At 34.7% G+C, this 19,953-nt stretch overlaps 1 protein-coding gene across 1 annotated transcript in view; it reads left to right on the forward strand.

Moving 5' to 3' along the window:
* PKHD1L1 (PKHD1 like 1) overlaps window positions 1–19,953 on the forward strand; it is a 149,037-nt gene that overhangs the window by 29,757 nt on the left and 99,327 nt on the right. The window contains exons 19-29 of the mRNA XM_077772932.1: window positions 1,292–1,441; window positions 2,449–2,573; window positions 5,405–5,568; window positions 6,762–6,934; window positions 8,832–8,979; window positions 9,480–9,634; window positions 11,515–11,637; window positions 12,593–12,698; window positions 15,393–15,503; window positions 17,045–17,209; window positions 18,209–18,330. Of these exons, the coding sequence (XP_077629058.1) occupies window positions 1,292–1,441; window positions 2,449–2,573; window positions 5,405–5,568; window positions 6,762–6,934; window positions 8,832–8,979; window positions 9,480–9,634; window positions 11,515–11,637; window positions 12,593–12,698; window positions 15,393–15,503; window positions 17,045–17,209; window positions 18,209–18,330 (1,542 nt within the window). The remainder of the gene's footprint in view (window positions 1–1,291; window positions 1,442–2,448; window positions 2,574–5,404; window positions 5,569–6,761; window positions 6,935–8,831; window positions 8,980–9,479; window positions 9,635–11,514; window positions 11,638–12,592; window positions 12,699–15,392; window positions 15,504–17,044; window positions 17,210–18,208; window positions 18,331–19,953) is intronic.

Consider the following 19,953-nt stretch of genomic DNA (forward strand, 5'->3'; position numbering starts at 1 on the left):
TATTTCTTTCTTTGGTGAGGTATAAGGATTTTTCTTTGATGTACAGCAAAGAAAATTTCAAAATACTCTCATCTTCCTAATTTTTATTTTGAAAATTCAAGGAAGTCAGATAGTCACCATTTCCAAGTTAATTGCATAAGAATAAGGAATATATAGGCTACTTATTTGGTTTAGGTCAATAACCTAGAAATAAATATGAATCCTTAAAAATATATATCACATGATGCTTTAAATCAGCATATTTATTAGTGAAAAAAAGGGAAAATATTTCCATTTAATGGGCTCTTGTTTCAAATTAATTTAATAAATATATGTCTACTTGGATTCTATCCTGAATGTAGTGCTAGCAGCCTCGGAATTGCACAGTAATTTACACTCTGCTCCTTCATCCTTTATTTCCCATCATCATCATGGCACACATTCATTGCTCTCTCTTACTTTGATTATTTGCATTTTCCAGCACCATTTTCTCATATCCCTGCTGCTTTGCACTTATTTTGCCCTCTCTGAAGCCCCTTAGTCTGCCTTTCCCTTGAAATAACCCTTGTTTATCTTTAGAGACAACCCATGCTGTGCTTCCTCTGAGTTATCTTTCTTGATGTTTTATACATGAGTTAGAGGCCTCTCTTCAACCTCAATATTATAATCCTTAGTTTCTTTGTCCCAAACTTCATGGGATAGGGAATATCCATATGGGGATAGAGTTCGTCACCGCTCAAACCTTGAAGATTAAACAGAAAAGAAATTAACAAACAAAACTTGGCACATAGTGAACACTGAATAAGTATTTATGGAGGGGTGCCAGAGAGGCTCAGTTGGTTGATTGTCCAACTTCTAGTCAGGTCATGATCGCGTGAGTTTGTGAGTTTGAGCCCCACAATGGGCTCTCTGCTGTCAGCACAGAGCCCACTTCAGATCCTCTGTCCCCACCTCTCTCTCTGTGCCTCACTTACTCTCTCTGTCTCTCCCAAACTAAATGAGCTTTAAAAAATTACTAAAAAAATATTTGTGGAAAGAATTAATAAATATCCTTAAGAGTGCATGATATAAGGAGAAAGATAAGGTTTAGGAAATAGCCAAATACAGGTACAAGGGATAAGATGATTATAGAGCTAAAGGAGTGATATAGGATAAGAGCATTAGACTTTAAAAGAAGAGAGACTATTTCATGTTAAAGTGGTGTGGGAAGCAAGGGATCCAAGTTGGAACTTGAACGAATTGCGTGGAGATGTGGGGGAATAAAGCAGGACAATAAATCATGTTTTCATTTGAAATATTACTGTTTCTGCAGGAACTTATTAACAGAGGGCAGAAGACAGCGGAAACTGATGCTTACTGTGGTCGTTATTCCCTGAAAAACCCAGCTGTTCTTTTTGACTCCACAGATGTTAAACCAAACAGACTACCATATGGAGACATTTTATTATTTCCTTATAATCAGGTGAACTCAACAAAATGATATGCTAATTTAATCTGTAAAATACCTTGGTAATAAAATTTCCTGAAATTTAAGACAGGGAAAACTGCCTGTCATGTGAAATCATGTCACATTAGACAGGTACTGTGGTTCGCATTCTGGGGGCTTGCGATTTCCTCTTCTGTTGGTTTTCAAAAAAAAAATTTTTTTTAAATACGTAGTTTCATGCACATGTATTCTGCTTTATCTTATTATTTCAGAGAAAATTATTTGCATATACATTTAAATAAAACAATTAAAAATGCATAATCTCCTCAATATTCCTTTGTTTATTGAGAAGAACAAAAATGGATAGGCATCGTAGAATGGTTTGGGGTCTCTAGTCAAGGAAAAGTGAAGGGAAATCATGAGCAGAGATGGTAGTTTTAGGATAGGTATTTGAGATTAGCAATCATAGGCGTATCTACCCTTTCTCTAGTTTTAAAATTCCCTCAAATTGTGATACACATTCTCAAGTTCTAAATTCTAAATATATTTGGTATGTTTAAGATGTTGTAGACCATTAAGATTGATATTTAACTTTTACAGTGACATTCATTTCTACTTCTAAAGGCTCAGCTGCATTTACATCCCAATTAATCTACTTGAGTGTTTATCTCCTCATTGTGATGGGTTTTTACATCTGCTGTAGAGTTCACTTGGAGCTGGATTTAAATTTTACATTGCTACATGACTAGAGGGAATGAATTCTTTCGATTTTTTAAGGAAACCATATCTAAGAAAACAATAAGGAATTAATCATTAATTGTAAGGTCACTTCAATTCCACTTCCTCTTCTAGAAAATCTTTCTCAATTCTTCTGTACCTAACTGGCTGAAATTAATTATTACTGTCTCTGTGTGCTGAAATATTTTGTGTGGAAAATTATCAATATTGATTTATTGGATTAGGTTGAGTTAACTTGAATTGCTATGCAACAACTTAAAGCTAAGATATTATTACTGATTTCATTTTTTTAATTTTCTGTGTAGTTATGTTTAGCCTACAAAGGATTCCTGGCAAATCAGATTGCTCTAAAATTCCAATACCAAGACAGAAGCAAGATTACTAGAAGCAACGATATACAATTTACATATAACTTTACTAAGGGAAACAAGTAAGTTACACTCTGAATGTAAAACCTAAGTTATAGTATATAAGCTGAACATAGAACAAACCCAATTTTGCTACTTTTTAACTTTTTTTTGCTTTTGGTTAGTTTGGGTTTTTTTTTTTTTTTAGTTTTGTTTTTGAAAGAGTGTGTTGGCAGGGAAGAGCAAAGGGAAAGAGGAGGAGGGGGGATCTTAAGCAGGCTCCACACCCAGCATGGAGCCTGATGTAGGGCTCTATCTCACAACTGTGAAATTCTGTCCTGAGCCAAGCTCAAGATTTGGACCCTTAACCGATTGAGCCACCCAGGTACCCCATGTTTTGTTACTTTTTGACAACCCTGTGCACCATAGATCTGACTGCCATTTTCATACCCTCTACATTAGCATCCTAATGAATAGTTGAGCCAAAAATAAATCGATAAGATGATGAAAATAAGAACTATTCTAGTGTTATCATCACCCATGACCATTTAAAAGACAAAACAATGGTAAACCTTATAATTTAAATTATGTCTTATTAAATCTAATAATGTTCCCACTTACTGAAGGAAGATAGAAAGAGACTGCTTTATCACAGTATTGTCATTAAACTTTGGTCACTGAAAACAAGGTGCTTCCTGGGTATGAGCAGAGCTAATAAAATATTTCCATGAATATTCCAGAATTAAGGGAGAAGAGACGCTTTTTAATGCTTGGTTTGCCAAAAGTTAGACACATAGAAATGCAAGCAGAGAAATGTAAGGGAAGAAGATAGATGAGCCTAAGAAAACTATCTAATGACTATAAGTGCCATGCCCTCAAGCACAAGTTAGTTCTGCATAATTATGTTTTGGTTTTTATTATTATATCTACTGAAATTTATGCCAATCCACTTTTTTATTTCCACAGAGAGCACACACACAAATTTCACACACAGTAGAGTCATAATGAAGACACATACATGCATATATATACACTTTTTTTTATTTTAAAAAGTATTCTCCAGGTACATTTTGCTACAAACAGTCTCTGCGTGCCTCAATTGAAGAGATTAGATTCACAATTTTAGTTTTGGTGAGTGCCACCTGCATGCATTTGACTCCTTCACTGTGGCAGGATTTTGGAACATTTTACAGATCTCAGTTCTTTCATATTAGTCAAACCATCACTTACCATATTGCTAACTAGGTCTTTCCTCTTACCTCCAATTTATCTGCTGTGAGGTAATTTGAAGATGCATTATATTTGATAGGACTGATGGGCTTCCTTTGCCCTAAATGCTACAAGATCTTTAAACAAGAATATTATGATTTTTAAAGGAATAGGATTCACTGGTTAAAATTATTGCTAATCAAAGCAAAGCAAACTCCCCTGCTCCTATTGCACATTTCTAGATCTGCTTTTATTTAAATTAGGTAGGCCACCAACATCAAATAGATGTGTTAAATTATTTTTAGTACAATGTTAGTGTAGAAGTGTCATTTCCCCCCAATAATTATTGTATAACCTTTCCAAAACAGCGATGTTTGTAACTATAAATCAGGTTTCAAAATCTGAAAAGTGAAATATGATTTTCTTTTAGAAAACACTATTATCTAGGGGACCTACATGGCTCAGTCGGTTAAACATCCAACTTTAGCTCATGTAATGATCTCTCATGGTTTGTGAGTTCAAGCCCTGCGTCAGGCTCTGTGCTGACTGCTCAGAGCCTGGAGCCTGCTTTGGATTCTTTGTCTTCCTCTCTCTGCCACTCTCCCACTCATGCTCTATCTCTCAAAAATAAATAAACATTAAAAAATTATTTTAAAAACACACTATAATCTGACCACAAAGGCAGTGTTCTGTTCACTTTAAGTTTTAATATCATTTGTAGTCTCTTTTTTTCTGATAAAGGGTCCTGTTTAGTATACTAAATTTTCTAAGTAGTAGGTTCTTTTTTTTTTGTTTCCTAAGTAGTAGTTTCTTAAACTTCAGAATTATATAATTAGGGTAGAATTCTACTGAGACCCTAAATACTTTTGTCATATTTATTTAAAGAGTACTTTTATCTTGCTATAGTTCTGCACATAATTTTCTAAAAATGATATGTAGTTTAACCTAAGGTTTGATGCATTGATGTGGATCCCATGATGAGTTTGTAAACCATGAAGGAAATTGGAATAGAAGGTGCTCAAACTAGTCAGTTAATAGCTACAGTAGTGGCTAATATAAAGAAACATTATTGTTAAATTGTATTTAGTTATTTTGATGGCGATATTTTTCTCTTTGCTGCAAACTCTCATGGCTGAATTGCTTAACTGTAATTCATGGAATTCCAATGCAATTAATATTAAGTACAAAAATCTGAATCTAAATTAAACATTTATGAGGTACTGTACTATAAATCACTTAGCACTTTTATCAGTAGATAATGCAACTCTAGTGAGCTCTTTGAGAGTAATAACAAGTTACAGTTTTGCTTCTTGGTACTGAACTGAATTTACCATTCTATCCCTGACATTTTTTACTAAAATAGTTTACTTCATTCTTGTGTCTTGTTTTTCTTCATATGTTCTACACCAAGATGTGTACTCCTTACCTATTGCTACAGAATATTTCACGTTGGTATGGCTATTGTCAAGGCTACAAATGAAAGAAAACCTATATATACAACATTAAGTCTTTTGCTACCAGTTTAAATTTCTGTCTGCTGTTTCTTGTTATGGCTGCACTTCTGTGCTAATAAAGTGTGTTTGATGGTCTTCTTGTGGGAAAAAAACACTTTTACTCTTTAAGATTTTAGTGCTTTTTAGTGTGTATTGGTTTACATTAAACATTACAACTGACCTATACACCTAATTAATCAACCATATTTCAGCTGGACCTATACTTGCATAGACCTTCTGGACCTCATACAAACCAAATACACTGGGACAAATTTTTCTCTTCAGAGGATTGGTTTACAGAAGGCATCAGAATCACAGGTTTTCTATGTGGACACAGTGTACATTGGACAGACATCTACAGTCTCTGCGTGGGATGGTATGGTGTATCATTTCATATTGATTCAAACCATCTAAATCTGTTTTGTAGTAAAATATTACCATGGAAATTCTTTGTATTCTTTAATTAACATGGAAACATTAATCTCTAAATATTTGAGTCATTCTTTTATCTGAATATTATTATTTAAATCATATTTTTTTATTCTAAGGATAAATGTACGCTTAATGAAAACTTTGCCATTATTGCAAGAATTAGTCTTTATAGTCCTGAGTTCTGTTTACAGATATGTAAACTGTGGCAAACATTTTCATTTTGCTTTGTTTGATTTTTGAGAAACTAACTATAAACATATCTGTTCCTAAAAGGCAACAATTGACATTGGCATCTCTTTGGTAGGATTAAACTGAATATTTCCATGGACATAATGGTGATAATTAATAATACTGTAAATGAAAACTTTTTTCTAGTAGTCTAAGCATTGTTTTTATAGTCATGTCAGACTCAGATATATGAGCTGTGATAATAAAATATTTACAATTCAACCGTGATCTTTTAAAAAATTATCCTAATTTTGAATAGTCACCTTAAAAAGTGACTACTCCCATTTTTCCGAGGAATTTTAAAATCCCTTCCTTTGGAACTGTTTTCAAGTGCAAGGTCATGAGTCAGCTGGTAAAAATTAAATGTACTACTTTAGAGTCACTTCTTTTGAATCTGCTCTCACCAAAACTTAGATTTTGATTGGTGGAGCACATATGTAAGACAGCTCACTTCTGCTCAGATAGATGTTGTAGTTCAATAGGTGGCATGCATTTAGCACCTACCAGGTGCCAGACACTGTACTGGCTACTAAATCAATTGCTGTGAACAGGACAGCCCGAGTCCTGTCCTCCGGGAGTTCACAACTTAGTGAGCACCACATCTAGGAACCTAGGACAGAGCAGAGCTAACAAGCCCACAGAAGGCTACATGAAACCTAGGGTTTGGTGGCTTTTAAATATTTTCTTTTACCTCATGAAGCTCATATGTCAACAGACTTTAATGCTTTTCTTTATATTCTAGAAGTAAAAGTTTGCCAAGCTCCAAAAACTGCTTGTCTTAAGATCTTCTTTCTAAAATTTGATTCTAAGCAGCTGTTCCTGTTCCATGACATAAATATTATTTGATGATTTTCTTTGAAGCAGCAGAAGCTATGCAATTTTATTTTCCATTTGTTCTATGTTCTTTAGAAATGCCAAAGAGAAGACTTCCAGCATTAGCAAATAAAGGGATATTTTTAAAGCACTTTCAGGTGAATCAGACCAAAATTAATGGATCAAGCATTACCAACCAATATTCTATCTCCATGACTGCATATAATTGTGGTTATAATATACCCATGATGGCTGTGAGCTTTGCACAGGTAAGCCCAGAATTTTATAAGTTACTGTTTTCAATTTATGGGAAATTTGCTTTGATCTAATAATCTTTCTGTTTAATTTTTACAAATGGCTGACATTCAGATGGAATATCTTTTAGTAGGATAAGAATTATTTTAAGGATAAATGATGAATTAGAGTCTTCTTGAACTTGATCATGAAAATTCACTTTAAGCATTAAAAAAATTTTCATGAAATGTATCTATGGGAAAAATCAAGGGGAAAGATTCTTAAGAAATGGATTTAAGTAGAATTTTCTCTGTTAACTGAAAAGGAAATGCTGTGGGCTCTTTCAATAAAAGTTTTGAACAGACATTGCTGAAAGAAAATTTGAGATTCTGCAATATGTTTTTAAATTGTTTCTGTTAGAAACACCATTTTTTTGCTTGCATCAAAATTGGTATTGGGAGGAAAAATATAGTTTTCCAAAGTTCCGAAAGGATCTGACTAATTTTTGTACTGCTTGAATTATTTATAATAAGATCAGTATTAAATACTATAAATATAAGTATTTTTCAATTTAGTGTTCTTCAAAACTATACAATGAGTTAATATAATTTTCCACAGTGAATCAAAAACAAGTATAATAAGCTCTAGATTGGGGTTAAATAATAATTAAATATTGCTGTGAGAATCTCAGTGTGTTTTGCTTAATGATAATCTGATTCTGTGATTAAAAATATTAGAAAACTCTTAAGTATTCCACAAAATTTGTTTTACCCCATGCTGGTGCAATGTTGGAATCTTAGCGTCTTCAAGATGAACGTCTTGTGAATAAATATGGTTCAATTGTTTATTCTTACCTAGATAACAGAAGGCAGTAACTAACTCAGGGCTTTGTGTTGTCAAAGGATCTGTGACATCAGCTCCCAGTTTTCAGTTTTCATTATAATTAGTAATTGTATCCTCTAGCTTTGGTTATTCACTCAAAGTTAAATTAAGGTATTTGGGACATATGTGACCTTTAAAAAAAAAAATCCAGTGAAAGATACACGCAGTAATGTGCACATCTGTTAAATGTTAATCATATCAATAAATAATATAGTATGTGCTCTTTTGTGTCTAGCTCCTTCTATTTGATATTATGAGATTTATATGTTGCTTGTAGCTGTGGTTCATTCTTTGTCATTGTTTTACTGTATTCCATGGTGTGAATATACCACCATTTAACCATCCTATTGATGGGCTTTTGTCTTATTTCCAGTTTGGGACTATTATGAATAAAGGTGCTATGAACATATGTCTTTCGGCAATTCTGTTTACTTCTTTCTGTAGGCAGTGAGGCTTATAGTTTTAAATTCCACAAGATTCACAGACAACCATGAGGGTTCACTAGTACAGTTACAGTTTATGGATTTTTATAGCATGGGTCACTTTTGTCGATTGATTGGCACTCAACACGAGGCAGGTTTTTCCCGAGTCTGGATCAGAATCTGTGCTGATTACATACTTCCATGTATTGTTAGGTTTCTAGTCCCCATGTGTTATTTTCTCCAAAGAGATTTTTAGTTTTTTGATAGCAAAGACTTCATCTTCATGTTTCTTTGCCTCCCCACAGTGATTAGCACTGTACTTTGAATGGGACGCCTGTTCAGTAAATATTTGTTCGTTGAGTGATGGAGGGTATACTCTGAATTAATGAGGTATTACTGTGGTTCCAGCTGATGGCTGCACAGATGACTGAGTTGACTTTGGCCTCATTATTGCAGTTATGTAGGTATGGCCTGTGTTGATTTTTGTGACTCTCTGTAATGTTCTGAAGAATCCTAAATACCTGCAGCTCATTTATGTCATGTCACAGGATTGTACGGTGGTGAAATAGAAATCATGTTAGCCATTGTTATGTGTAATCATTTTATCAATATTTATTTTGGAAATTAGATAATCACAAATGAGACGGAGAATGAGTCTGTTTACAGAGGAAATAATTGGCCAGGGGAGTCAAAGATTCGTATTCAGAGAATTCAAGCCGCGTCTCCACCTCTAAGTGGCACCTTTGACATTCAAGCTTATGGACACGTTCTCAAAGGTATATGACAAAAGTTCAATCAGTTGGACCGTGCCAATCTAGACGGCTATAATAAAAATTTTGGTGTATTTCTTTCTAATACCATTTCTGTATATAATTTATATCATTAAGATTATGTTAGTGACATAAAGCTGAATTATCCAGAACAAATTATATTTTCACTTTTTCTTTATCATCTCACCAGATATACCAGGTTATAGTTCCAAAAGTTTTTCTTTTATATCCCTGGTTTATAGATTATCTATAAAGTTAAGCGGTATTAAAAAATAAAAGTATTTGAGCCAAGGCTATCATCTGAGGTATATTACTCATGTAGTTTTTGCTTCCAAGAGATTCATAAATTCTTGGCATAAATAAGATAGAAATTTTATTTTGACTATATTGGAAAAGGACAGTTGGCTTACAAGGGATAATATGTAACACATTTCATGGCTTTTAAGGGTGAAATTGGTTTGTGAATTTTTGACCCCTGCTATTTGCTGTCCCTCGGTTGAGTGCAGGCCTTCCCGCCAGTGCGTCAGCTGCAGATTTACAGTTTGCTCTCCAGAGTGTGGAAGAGGTGGGACAAGTCACAGTAACACGGGAGGGAACGTGTGCTGGATACTCCTGGACCATCCAGTGGAGAAGTGCACCTGGAAAGCAGAATCTTCTACAGGTTCCCTCCTCTGGCTTGGCTTTTGTTTACTTCTCTGTGTCACCGGCATATTTGCACCCTGCCTCATTTTTTGAAAGAATTGGAGACCGTCTATATTTTAAAAATGCAAGCTATAGACTAAACATTAAGAAAAAGAAATTGAGGAGCAGAAAATTGTTCTAAGTTCATCCGATGTTCTCTTTCATGGAGAGCTGCTGTTGGTACTTTATTTGCGGTCCCGTCAGAAAGAGTCCAGGAATACGTGGTAGAAGACCCGAGATACGGGCGGGCAGGAGGATCCCAGGCAGGGCTTATAGGTTACCCTGTGTACCCCCAGATTGAGTTCCTGAGTCAAACTGTTACCTAATTACCTTTGCTGGGAGTGTGAAGGGGGCAGAGGAGAGGAATTGGACCCAGAGTATGTGAAGGAGAGGAGTCTAGTGGAGTCTGGGGGCTCAGGTTGTCAAACATTAAAAAGACGATGCTTTCAAGTAATGGTAAGAGTGTGAGGAAATGGTCTCTCTCATGCACTGTTGGTGAGGAAGTTGATTAGTACGATCCTTTTAGGGGATTATTTAGTAAAATCTGAATATAAATCCCTTATGATTTAGCAACCTCAGCTATATAACTCTCTCTCTATATAGAAATATATATATTTCTGTATAAGAACTGAAATAAGAACACAAATATGAAATGATGTAGGCACAAAAGTATAAGAACTGTATAAGAACTGAAATAAGAACACAAATATGAAATGATGTAGGCACAAAAGTAGTCACTGTGATAGTATTTGTAATGATAAAAACCTAGCAACCTATCCCCCATCAAGAGAAGAGAATGTTGTTAAAATGACACAACCTTAGCATAAGTAGCATGCAGCCATATATAGTGTGGACCCACATATATTCACCCTGAAAGATGTCCGTGACATAAGGTGGAATAAAATACAGAAATCTACTTATAGGACTATTTTGAGAGAAGAAGAAAAAAAGAAGAGAGAGGAGAAAGAGGAGACCAAACCCCCCCCCCCATACATAAATGTAACATATAATGTTCCATACATAGACTAGGGATGTTTAGAATAGTAACAGTCAGAAAGATATGAAGGTTATTTAAGAAAACACATGGTCCCAAACCAGAATTAGCAGATTCTGTAGCTGAGCGGCTCTAGTGACTAGTCTTCCTCTTGCTGTCTCTGATGATGTCTGTGCATTTACCCCCTTGTCTCTTTTCTGACCAGTCCTTCCCTAGTTGCTCATCATTTCTATTTCTCATCACCATTTCAGCCCACACAGGGCCCAGCATGGAGACTCCTGTCTCTTTGCTAGCTGCTGTATATATGAGAAGGCTACCATATTGGCAGAGGGATTTTGGAATGACCACATTGTACATTTTTATTTGACTTGATTCATTTTTATCATTGGCAAAAAATATAATTCCACAAATGGATGAGAGACCAGGATAGTCAGGGGTGAAAAATGCGGAAGGGGAAAAGTTGACTCTCAGGTGGAAAGAAAAATAAATCATTCAACCTTTCAACAATCATTTATCAGAATGGTCATATTCAGGAAAAGCATACAACATTTTGAGAAAATAAAATTTGGAAAATTGATTTTCTTAGACATGCTTTATTCTGAATATTCAGGTTGATTTTAGTCTTTCAGTTCAACTTGTAATTGATGCAATATATGATCATACAATCATATTAGCCCTTTTTTGAGGGGGGTAGATTATGCTCATTTTTGAAGAGGCTGCCTTTTCAAAAAATGTGACCAAACTGCTTTTTTGAATGAGTTTTTTCATCTTTGACTTTTATTCATTTTCAACCTTGCTTAATTAAAAAATTAATGCAGTCATATTTATCATAACCTTTTTAGTAAAATAACTTTGTGTAAAAATAGATTAACGATTCCAATATTATTGGAGAAAAAGCTAATATGACAGTTACGAAGATAAAAGATGGTGGTTTATTCAGACAGCGCATACTTGGAGACCTACTTCGGACACCCAGCCAACAGCCACAGGTATTTCTGAAACTTTCCTCATGACTTGTCACATAATTTTAAATATGTAACAAGTTTGTAATACATAAAATACATTGAAACAGCAGGGATAATCTGTATATTTTCATCTGAATATTTGTGTCGACAGTTCATTAAGTCAATAATATTATTATGACTTTTGGGGAAATTACCTTCCTTATGATAAAAGCGTGGATTTTTAAGCTTAACTATTGCCTGTTAGAATTTGAAAATATACTTTTTAATTTAATCTTTAGTTATTCTGTGAAGTAATTATTAATATTACTACTTTAATGATTAGGAGATTAATATGTAAAGAATTTAGGTGACTTTCGCAAGAGCATCCTTTTTTTCCTTCATAGCACTAATCACTGCTAGGGCATAATATGCATTTACTTTTTTTTTCTTAATGCCTATTTATTTATTTAGAGAGAAAGACTGAGAGAGACAGATTGAGAAGAGAAAGCACAGGTGTGTGCGTACGAGCACAGGAGGGGCAGAGAAAGAGGGAGAGAGAATCCCAAGCATCTCTGTGCTGACATCACAGAGCTCAATGCGAGGACTCCATTGCACAAACCATGAGATCGTGACCTGAGCTAAAATAAAAAGTCAGACACTTAGCTGACTGACTGAGCCACCCAAGCACCTTGCATTTACTTAAAAACAAAAAATTATAATGGAACTGTCTGACTGCCCCCCACTAGAATATAAACTGAGTGACAGCAGAGATGTTGTGTTTAATGTTGTCTTAATGCATTTTAACATTTACAACTGCATCTTTGCATGCTAGGCACATTTGCTGAATGAATGAATGGTCAAAGACGAAAGAGTATAAATAGGATAAACTAATTTCTGAAAACAAACAAGCAAACAAATAGCATCATTTGTTTAAATCCGGTATATATTCTTCTTAGCCATGCTACCCCTGTTCTTTGTCTCTGTGTTTCATTGTTTGAAGGTTGAAGTCTATGTCAACAGAATTCCAGCTAAATGTTCAGGTGACTGTGGGTTTACATGGGATTCCATGGCTACTCCAATAATCCGGGCCATAAACCCATCTCAAGGTAATTTCCCACTTTTTAATTTGGAGTAGGGCGTGGAAGATGACTAGCAAAAATGTAAACTAATAATGATTTTAAATATACTAGTTTCACTGCCTCAGGCATGCAGACATTGCTACGTAGCTTTACAACATCTATCAGAAAGCTGTGGAGAGAGCATTAATTACTTATGTCTGAAAAACAAATCACACTTGAAGTTGGACTCACCAGTCTACTTCTCTAGTTTCACCATATTACAGTCAGTCTCTAAAATTTTACTCTGATGAGGCATTTTTGTGAAATTCTGCTTGCTAGGGTATTAACAGGAATCTTTCATCAGACGAGACCACTTCTAGGAGACTTAGTACTAAAAAGCTGGTAATGAGACAGCTGCTGTTTAGTAAAAGAAAATAATTAGGTCCTAGACTTGAGAATTAGAGAAAAAACATTGCCAAGAACTCAGTCTTGTACGACACATTGTACCATATCTTCATATTATATAATTACTTTAAAAAAAGTGATTACTTTTTGTGTCTGAACTCCTCAGTACTGAAGTAGACAGCAGGGACTAAGGATTGTAAGGAGTGGCTTTTCTTTTCAGTCAGAATGCTAAACTCAGACGGTATAATCAAAGATTTAATCTTGGTAGCTAGTAGGAAGATACATCTGCTAATTATATATCAGCAAAAAAAAGGAAGTTTAAAAAATAACATATCTTTGTGTTGAAAGAATATGTTCTTCAGACTTCTTTACAGTAATGATATTAGTTTGGGACAATTCATGTTACATGGGATCAAAACGACAACTATAAAAATTTGATGAACTTTAATTTGATTGCAGTTCTTTGATATTTATATTTTTACATCTCTCCTTGTATTTCATAATGAATTTCCACTTTTATATGCACTTCCTGAAAAAAATTGTTTCTTACTCAAAATAATTAACATTCTAAATTGCTTTTTGCCATAAGTTGATAAATTTAAAAATAATGAAAAGATGAGTGTAAGTAATGTGATAAAAAAAACACTTGTATTCTCTTCATTGAAAGTTAACGTTAACAGTTTGTCATATTTACTTCCAATTATAAATTTAAGCAAGAAAATATTTTATAGGAATAGCTAAAGTCCTCTTGAGACACAACCTCTGGTTCTGGTTCCTATAGATCTCCCCAGAGGCAGTCACAATAATTAATTTTGTGTGTATTCTTCCATGCCATTGTTAATACCTTTTGTGTATAACACACACACATAAGGTAATTTTGCCAGTTTTTTTAAGCTTGTGAAGGAGATGTTAAAATGTAAATATTGGAGACACTACACTGTAAATATTATTTGCATCTGACTTTTGTCATTCAGTATTCCTTTTGAGAAATATGTATATGGTTTTATGCATATCTAATTCATCATTTAAAAATGCTTCATGAATATACCAATTTATTTTTGTCTCTGTTGATGGACATCTAGATTGTTTACAATTTTTTGTTTTTACCTACAATTATATTGAGCTTTGTGGTACAAATTCTCTGTTGTGTACATGTTAGAGCTTATTTATGGTATATGCCCAGAGTTAGAATTGCTGGATAATAATTCAGTATATGTGTGTTCAGTTTATTAGATGGTCAAATTTTCTCCCAAATGCCTGTATTTCCAGCATATGTGAGAGCACTGTATTTTCACATCCTTGTCCCTAATTCTGGTCAATCTGATAGGTGAAAGAAGTTATATCATCATTTTTTAAATTTATCTTTTCTCTGATGAGTGATGCCTGTAAGTATCTTGTTACTGGTTCTTGGACAATTAGAGTATTTCTTCTGCAAATTGCTTGTTAGCATCCTTTTATTTATCAGATTGTCTTTTTCCTACTGACTTGTAGCTGTGTATTGCATATTATGTTTCCCAATTCTCTAGCACATGTCTTTTCCCAGTATGTCACCTGCACGTTGTTTTAGTATCTTGCTTATGGAAACAGTTAAATCGCTGATTTATTCCAATTTATTATCTTTTCCTTTATGGTTAACCATGGCTTTTTAATCTTATTTAAGAAACCCATCTGTACATAAAGTTAAGATGTTTGATTGTGTTTTCTTCTAAAATTTAAGAGGTTTGCATTTTTCATTCTTAGCTATTAAAATTCATGTGGAATCCATGTTGTATGTGATGTTATATAAGTAGGGTGACCATGTAACTTATGGCCCAAATCTGGACGGTCTTAAGAGTGAATGGAAAAACAGTAAGAGTAAGATGCTGAGACACAGGGTGTACCCTGGGAATATCTCAGCCACTTGAGGATGCATATTACTTTAGACAGAGGAAGCTTATTTTATCACGGTTGGAAAGTGCCCACAACAAGTATTGTGCACTTCATCTTTTTCTCATGAATTTGTGATGGCAGTTCTGTTATACGGGAAGTTATCATATAGGGATGCCTATATGTCATAACAATAATTTTCCTTTCCCTATGTCTTTCCATACTTCAGACAGATATGCTGTTGCTAACCTCTATCAACACAGATTTGAAATACAAAGTAGTATAGAGCAGTTCAATGGGAAAAAGTTTACCATTGTAAATATGTGTCTTTTTTCCCTATTTGTGGTCTATTGTGTATAGCATTTAGAAATTAGGCTTATTTGTCTCTGCAAAACATTTGATTTTATAACAACAGATTCTGTGGGGTTTTTTTTTCATTTTCATATTGTTATTTAAATTGGTCATTTTCAGGATCTTTTGAAGACAGCACCATTCTAACCATAGTAGGCTCTGGATTTTCCCACAGTTCGGCTGTATCGGTCTCAGTTGGACCAGCGGATTGCTCTCTTCTTTCTGTGGATGGTGGGTCCTTTGTAAAATTATTATTATTACATCTAATTGTTTTTCTCATTAGAGAAAGTAGGGTCAAAGAGCGGTATTACAATAGTCCTTCTATAGAGTACCTCTGGGGGCATGAAATTGGCAAATTTCCCTGGATAAATGCATTATTTTTTAAATTTTTAAAATGTTTATTTATTTTTGAGAGAGACAGAGTGCAAACAGAGGAAGGGCAGAGAGAGAGGGAGACACAGAGTCTGAAGCAGGCTCCAGTCTCTGAGCTGTCAGCACAGAGCCCAACACGGGGCTCGAACCCATGAACTGCGAGATCTGACCTGAGCGAAAGTCGGATGCTTAACCAACTAAGCCACCCAGGTGCCCCAGATGCATTATCTTTTTAATCTGTGGTTATGACCACAAACTAATTCTTTCAGTGCCGGACAGTGTCTTTATCCCATAACTGTTAATTTTTGTTAGTTTTCCCTCATAAAGTGATTATATAAAAACTTTCCTTCTTGAGGCGCCTGAACAGCTAAGTCAGTTGAACATCTGACTCTTGATTTTGTCTCAGGTCATGATCCCAGGGTCATGGGAGCCCCATGTTGGGCTCTGAGATGAGCCTGGAGCCTTCTTAAGATTTTCTCTCTCATTTTCAAGCTCTCTCTCTCTACCTCTGCCCCTCCCCCACTCACATGCACATGAGTGCACAAACTCTCTCAAATTAAGAAAAGGGGGAAAAAAGGGGGTTTTTGGTACATCTCTGGGACACAAAAGTATATAAGATGCCACTCTGGTATTCCATGGTCTCTTCTGTCCGTGCTTTGATAATGTCACATGATAATGCAGCAGAAGGACATGGCTATCTTCCCTGACTTCGAGTCTAACAAAATCTCTATCCCTTAACATAGAATTTCAAGATTATTCATACTTTCTACTCTTAAAAAAGTGATTGTTTATTTCACTAAATATTGTCTTTCATAATCCTAGGTGTTTTCCTTAGTTTTAAAAGGATAGAATTATATAAGCAAATGCATATTTCATATAATTTGTTTTTAATTCAGATACTCTAATGATTCTTGAGATCAAAGTCAATAATGCATCTGTATTATAAATGTGCATATATTGTTCTACATGAAGTGTGAAGAATATATTTTCATTTCATTTTTTGATCACCTTTCTTGATAAAACCTGATATTCTACTTAGTTTTGGACATACATAACATTTTGGACTAACAATTTTAGAATTATTGATATGAATGATTTTACAGATGAGGATTTTAAAATTACTATAACCACCCCTCTCTTTTTTTGGCCACAGCAGAAATCAGGAGCAAACTGTTCACTTTGCTTTTATTATTATTTCACTTACCATTTTACTAACAGTGTCTGATTCATAACATCAGGTAGTTTGTAAAGACTTTTGCCCTATTCATAGATGAGCAGTTTTCCTCAGATATATTTCTTGGGATATAAAAATGAAGGCTAGTATTTATATTCACAAACATAAACTTTCAGTAAACTTATAGAAACATTTGCTCTATCATGTTTTTCTTTTGTATCACAAGAAAATGAGATCAAGTGCCAGATTCTGAATGGAAGTTCTGGACATTTCCCAGTTGCTGTGTCCATAGCTGATGTTGGACTAGCACAGAACGTAGAGGGTGAGGTACTCTACTTCACTTATCAGAATCAGATCTCACACGTCTGGCCTACTTCTGGGAGCCTGGCAGGTAACAGTTAATTGTTCTAAACAAAGAAAATTATGTATATTTCCATCATTTCATTGTGCTGTTTCTGGAACAGGGTGGAGGGAAAGGAACCCAGAGCCCCCTCATATAGAACAAAGGAGACTCCCCTTTTGGAAAACACAGTGATTAAATGGCTGACTAATTCTTTTGTTTCTTATGAAGCACAAGTCAGGGTGACTGCTTATACTTACATCTTAGGTTATTGAATTAATATCATCAATTATTACGTGTTTCTATAACAAGCTCATCAGTTATGTCAAGATAAGATTTATTAGTTATTATTCTGCTTACCAGCTGCTCCATTTGTAACCACAGTCTCAGTGGAGCTACTTGACCCAGAAAAAGTTCCAGAAACAAATCGGAGAAAGGAAGCCTGACGCAGAAGATGAAAAAAAATAACACATTTTTCCTGTCCTGCTTCATTTCCTTTGCCTTTGTTTGTTTGACCATGCTTAGTTTGGGATTTTTGCCTTGGTCTTGATCCTTTGGGTGTGCTTTGTGTTTTTATTTTACTTTATTTTATTTTTATTTTGTTGGGATTCTTTTCTTAGTTTTCCTCTTACTTAGTGATAATAAAATTTGGGATTTGGTGAGAGTCTTCATTGACTTTAATCTCCTTGAGAGTCTTAATTCACTTTCAAACCACAAAATGGTTGAGCATATGGAACCAGCATAATTTCCCTTTAGGATGAAAAAGACACTATAGAAAATAGATAGCAGTTGCTAGTAATGCCCCAAAGCAAATATGGGTTGCAAATCTGTTATTTCATTAAATCACTTAGCCTAGTTTCCTGTATGGTTCCAGACTTCAGAGCTCAGGCTCTGGTATGTGGTGGTGATTATATACACCAAATATGGTCCTTGACCTATTTGACAACCCATCCACTGGATGATAAAAAATTCTTGAATGATGAGTTAGAATCTTGCCAAAGTTTCCTTTTGTTATTGTTGACCCATTGTTGTTGCCATTTCCCTATGAAGGTGGTGCTCTTCTGACTCTGTCTGGATTTGGCTTTAATGAAAATTCGAAGGTGTTAGTTGGAAATGAAACCTGCAATGGGATTGAAAGGGATTTAAATAAGATAACCTGCAGAACACCAAAAGTAAGACGTCTGATTTCAGTTATTTTTTTTTCTGAAAACTGATGAATTAAGGGACATCTCAGGAGAAGTTTAAACAAGTGACATATTTACCTAAGAACTGCAGCATTATAGTAATGTTCCTTCACAATTATTTCTCTAGCATCTTTCTGCTAAGATCCAAATAGGAAGTATTATATCCACATTCTAGATACTTAACATTTAGAAAGACAACATAGAAATCAATACTAAACAATGTGTTCAATTTGAAATAATAAAAGTAGAAACAAAGTAGGGTTGCCTGGGTGGCTCAGTTGGTTAAGCGTCTGACTTCAGCTCAGGGTTCATGGGTTTGAGCCCTGTGTCAGGCTCTGTGCTGACAGCTCCGAGCATGGAGCCTGCTTTAGATTCTGTGTCTCCCTCTCTCCGGCCCTCCCCTGCTTGCTCTCTGTCTCTCAAAAATGAATAAATGTTAAAATTTTTTAAAAAAGTAGAAACAAAGTAAAAATTAAGTAGAGTGAGGAGAGGCTGTCAGAATAGTTTCACAGAAAAATAGATGGCCTATCAGAGCTTGAAGGATGAAAGCGAATTGATCAGGTAAATCCAAGTATGAAAAAACCTTAGCACTAACAGTCTAAAAAAATTCAGAGAAGCAAATCTTTTTTTAAAGTAATATATGTTTTAAAAGTGTTGAAGTTTCAGTTTGTTGATAATAAATAAATCTAATACCAAAAACAAAAAAACCGAAAAACACCTCCATGTGAGGTTCCTAATGGAATATTGCATCTTAGCACCAATCATTGTTCTTTATATTAAAAAACAGTGTTTAAGTTTAAACCAAGACTCATGTTTGTTTATTATGTGTACAAGGATGGTGAATATGGTAATTAATATTAAAAAATTTAGCAGACTAAGCTGGGGTATATTATGTAGCTAAAATCTGTAGGAAGAATAAATTAGAGCATGTGTTGTACTGAATGATGATGAGAATCTAGAGGATAGGGTAGGTGAAAACATTGTTTAAATTTGTCTGTTACCTAAAGGCAGAGTGCACATTAAACAAGTACTCCATGCTGGAAAAACTGTTTTTCCCAGTTGGGAAGTGTACAGGTGAGAGAGCACCAAACATTTTTCTTAGGGGTACAAGTGTTAGTCTTGGATTCTGAATCTAAGTCAACAAAAGATATAATAATGTGATCTGTCAGTGAAGAGGAATAAAAAATTATATATTAGTGTATTTTAAGAGCGACATGTCAAAACTTTTAGTATCTTATGCTTTATGAATTTAAAAGAATCACTTGTCCAGAGCATCTTAACTATATTGCAGAGCCCTTAGGAATCCAATAATACAGATGTATTTAAGCTGGACATAATTACCCTCAAAACCACTACATTGTATACTTTTATCTAAAACATTAAAGCTGAATTGGACACCACAAGTTTCTAAATGTCTGAAAACTGATTCTAATTCACAACTTTGAAACAAAACATCTTCAGCAGTTGATTTAAAAATTTTTTTTAATGTTTTATTTATTTTTGAGAGAGAGAGAGAGTGAGCAGGGGAGGGTCAGAGAGAGAGGGAGACACAGAATTAGAAGCAGGCTCCAGTCTCTGAGCTGTCAGCACAGAGCCTGACGTAGGGCTCGA

This window comes from Crocuta crocuta, unplaced genomic scaffold, assembly GCF_008692635.1.
Source record: "Crocuta crocuta isolate KB4526 unplaced genomic scaffold, BGI_CrCroc_1.0 scaffold479, whole genome shotgun sequence".
In the NCBI taxonomy this organism is placed as follows: Eukaryota; Metazoa; Chordata; class Mammalia; order Carnivora; family Hyaenidae; genus Crocuta; species Crocuta crocuta.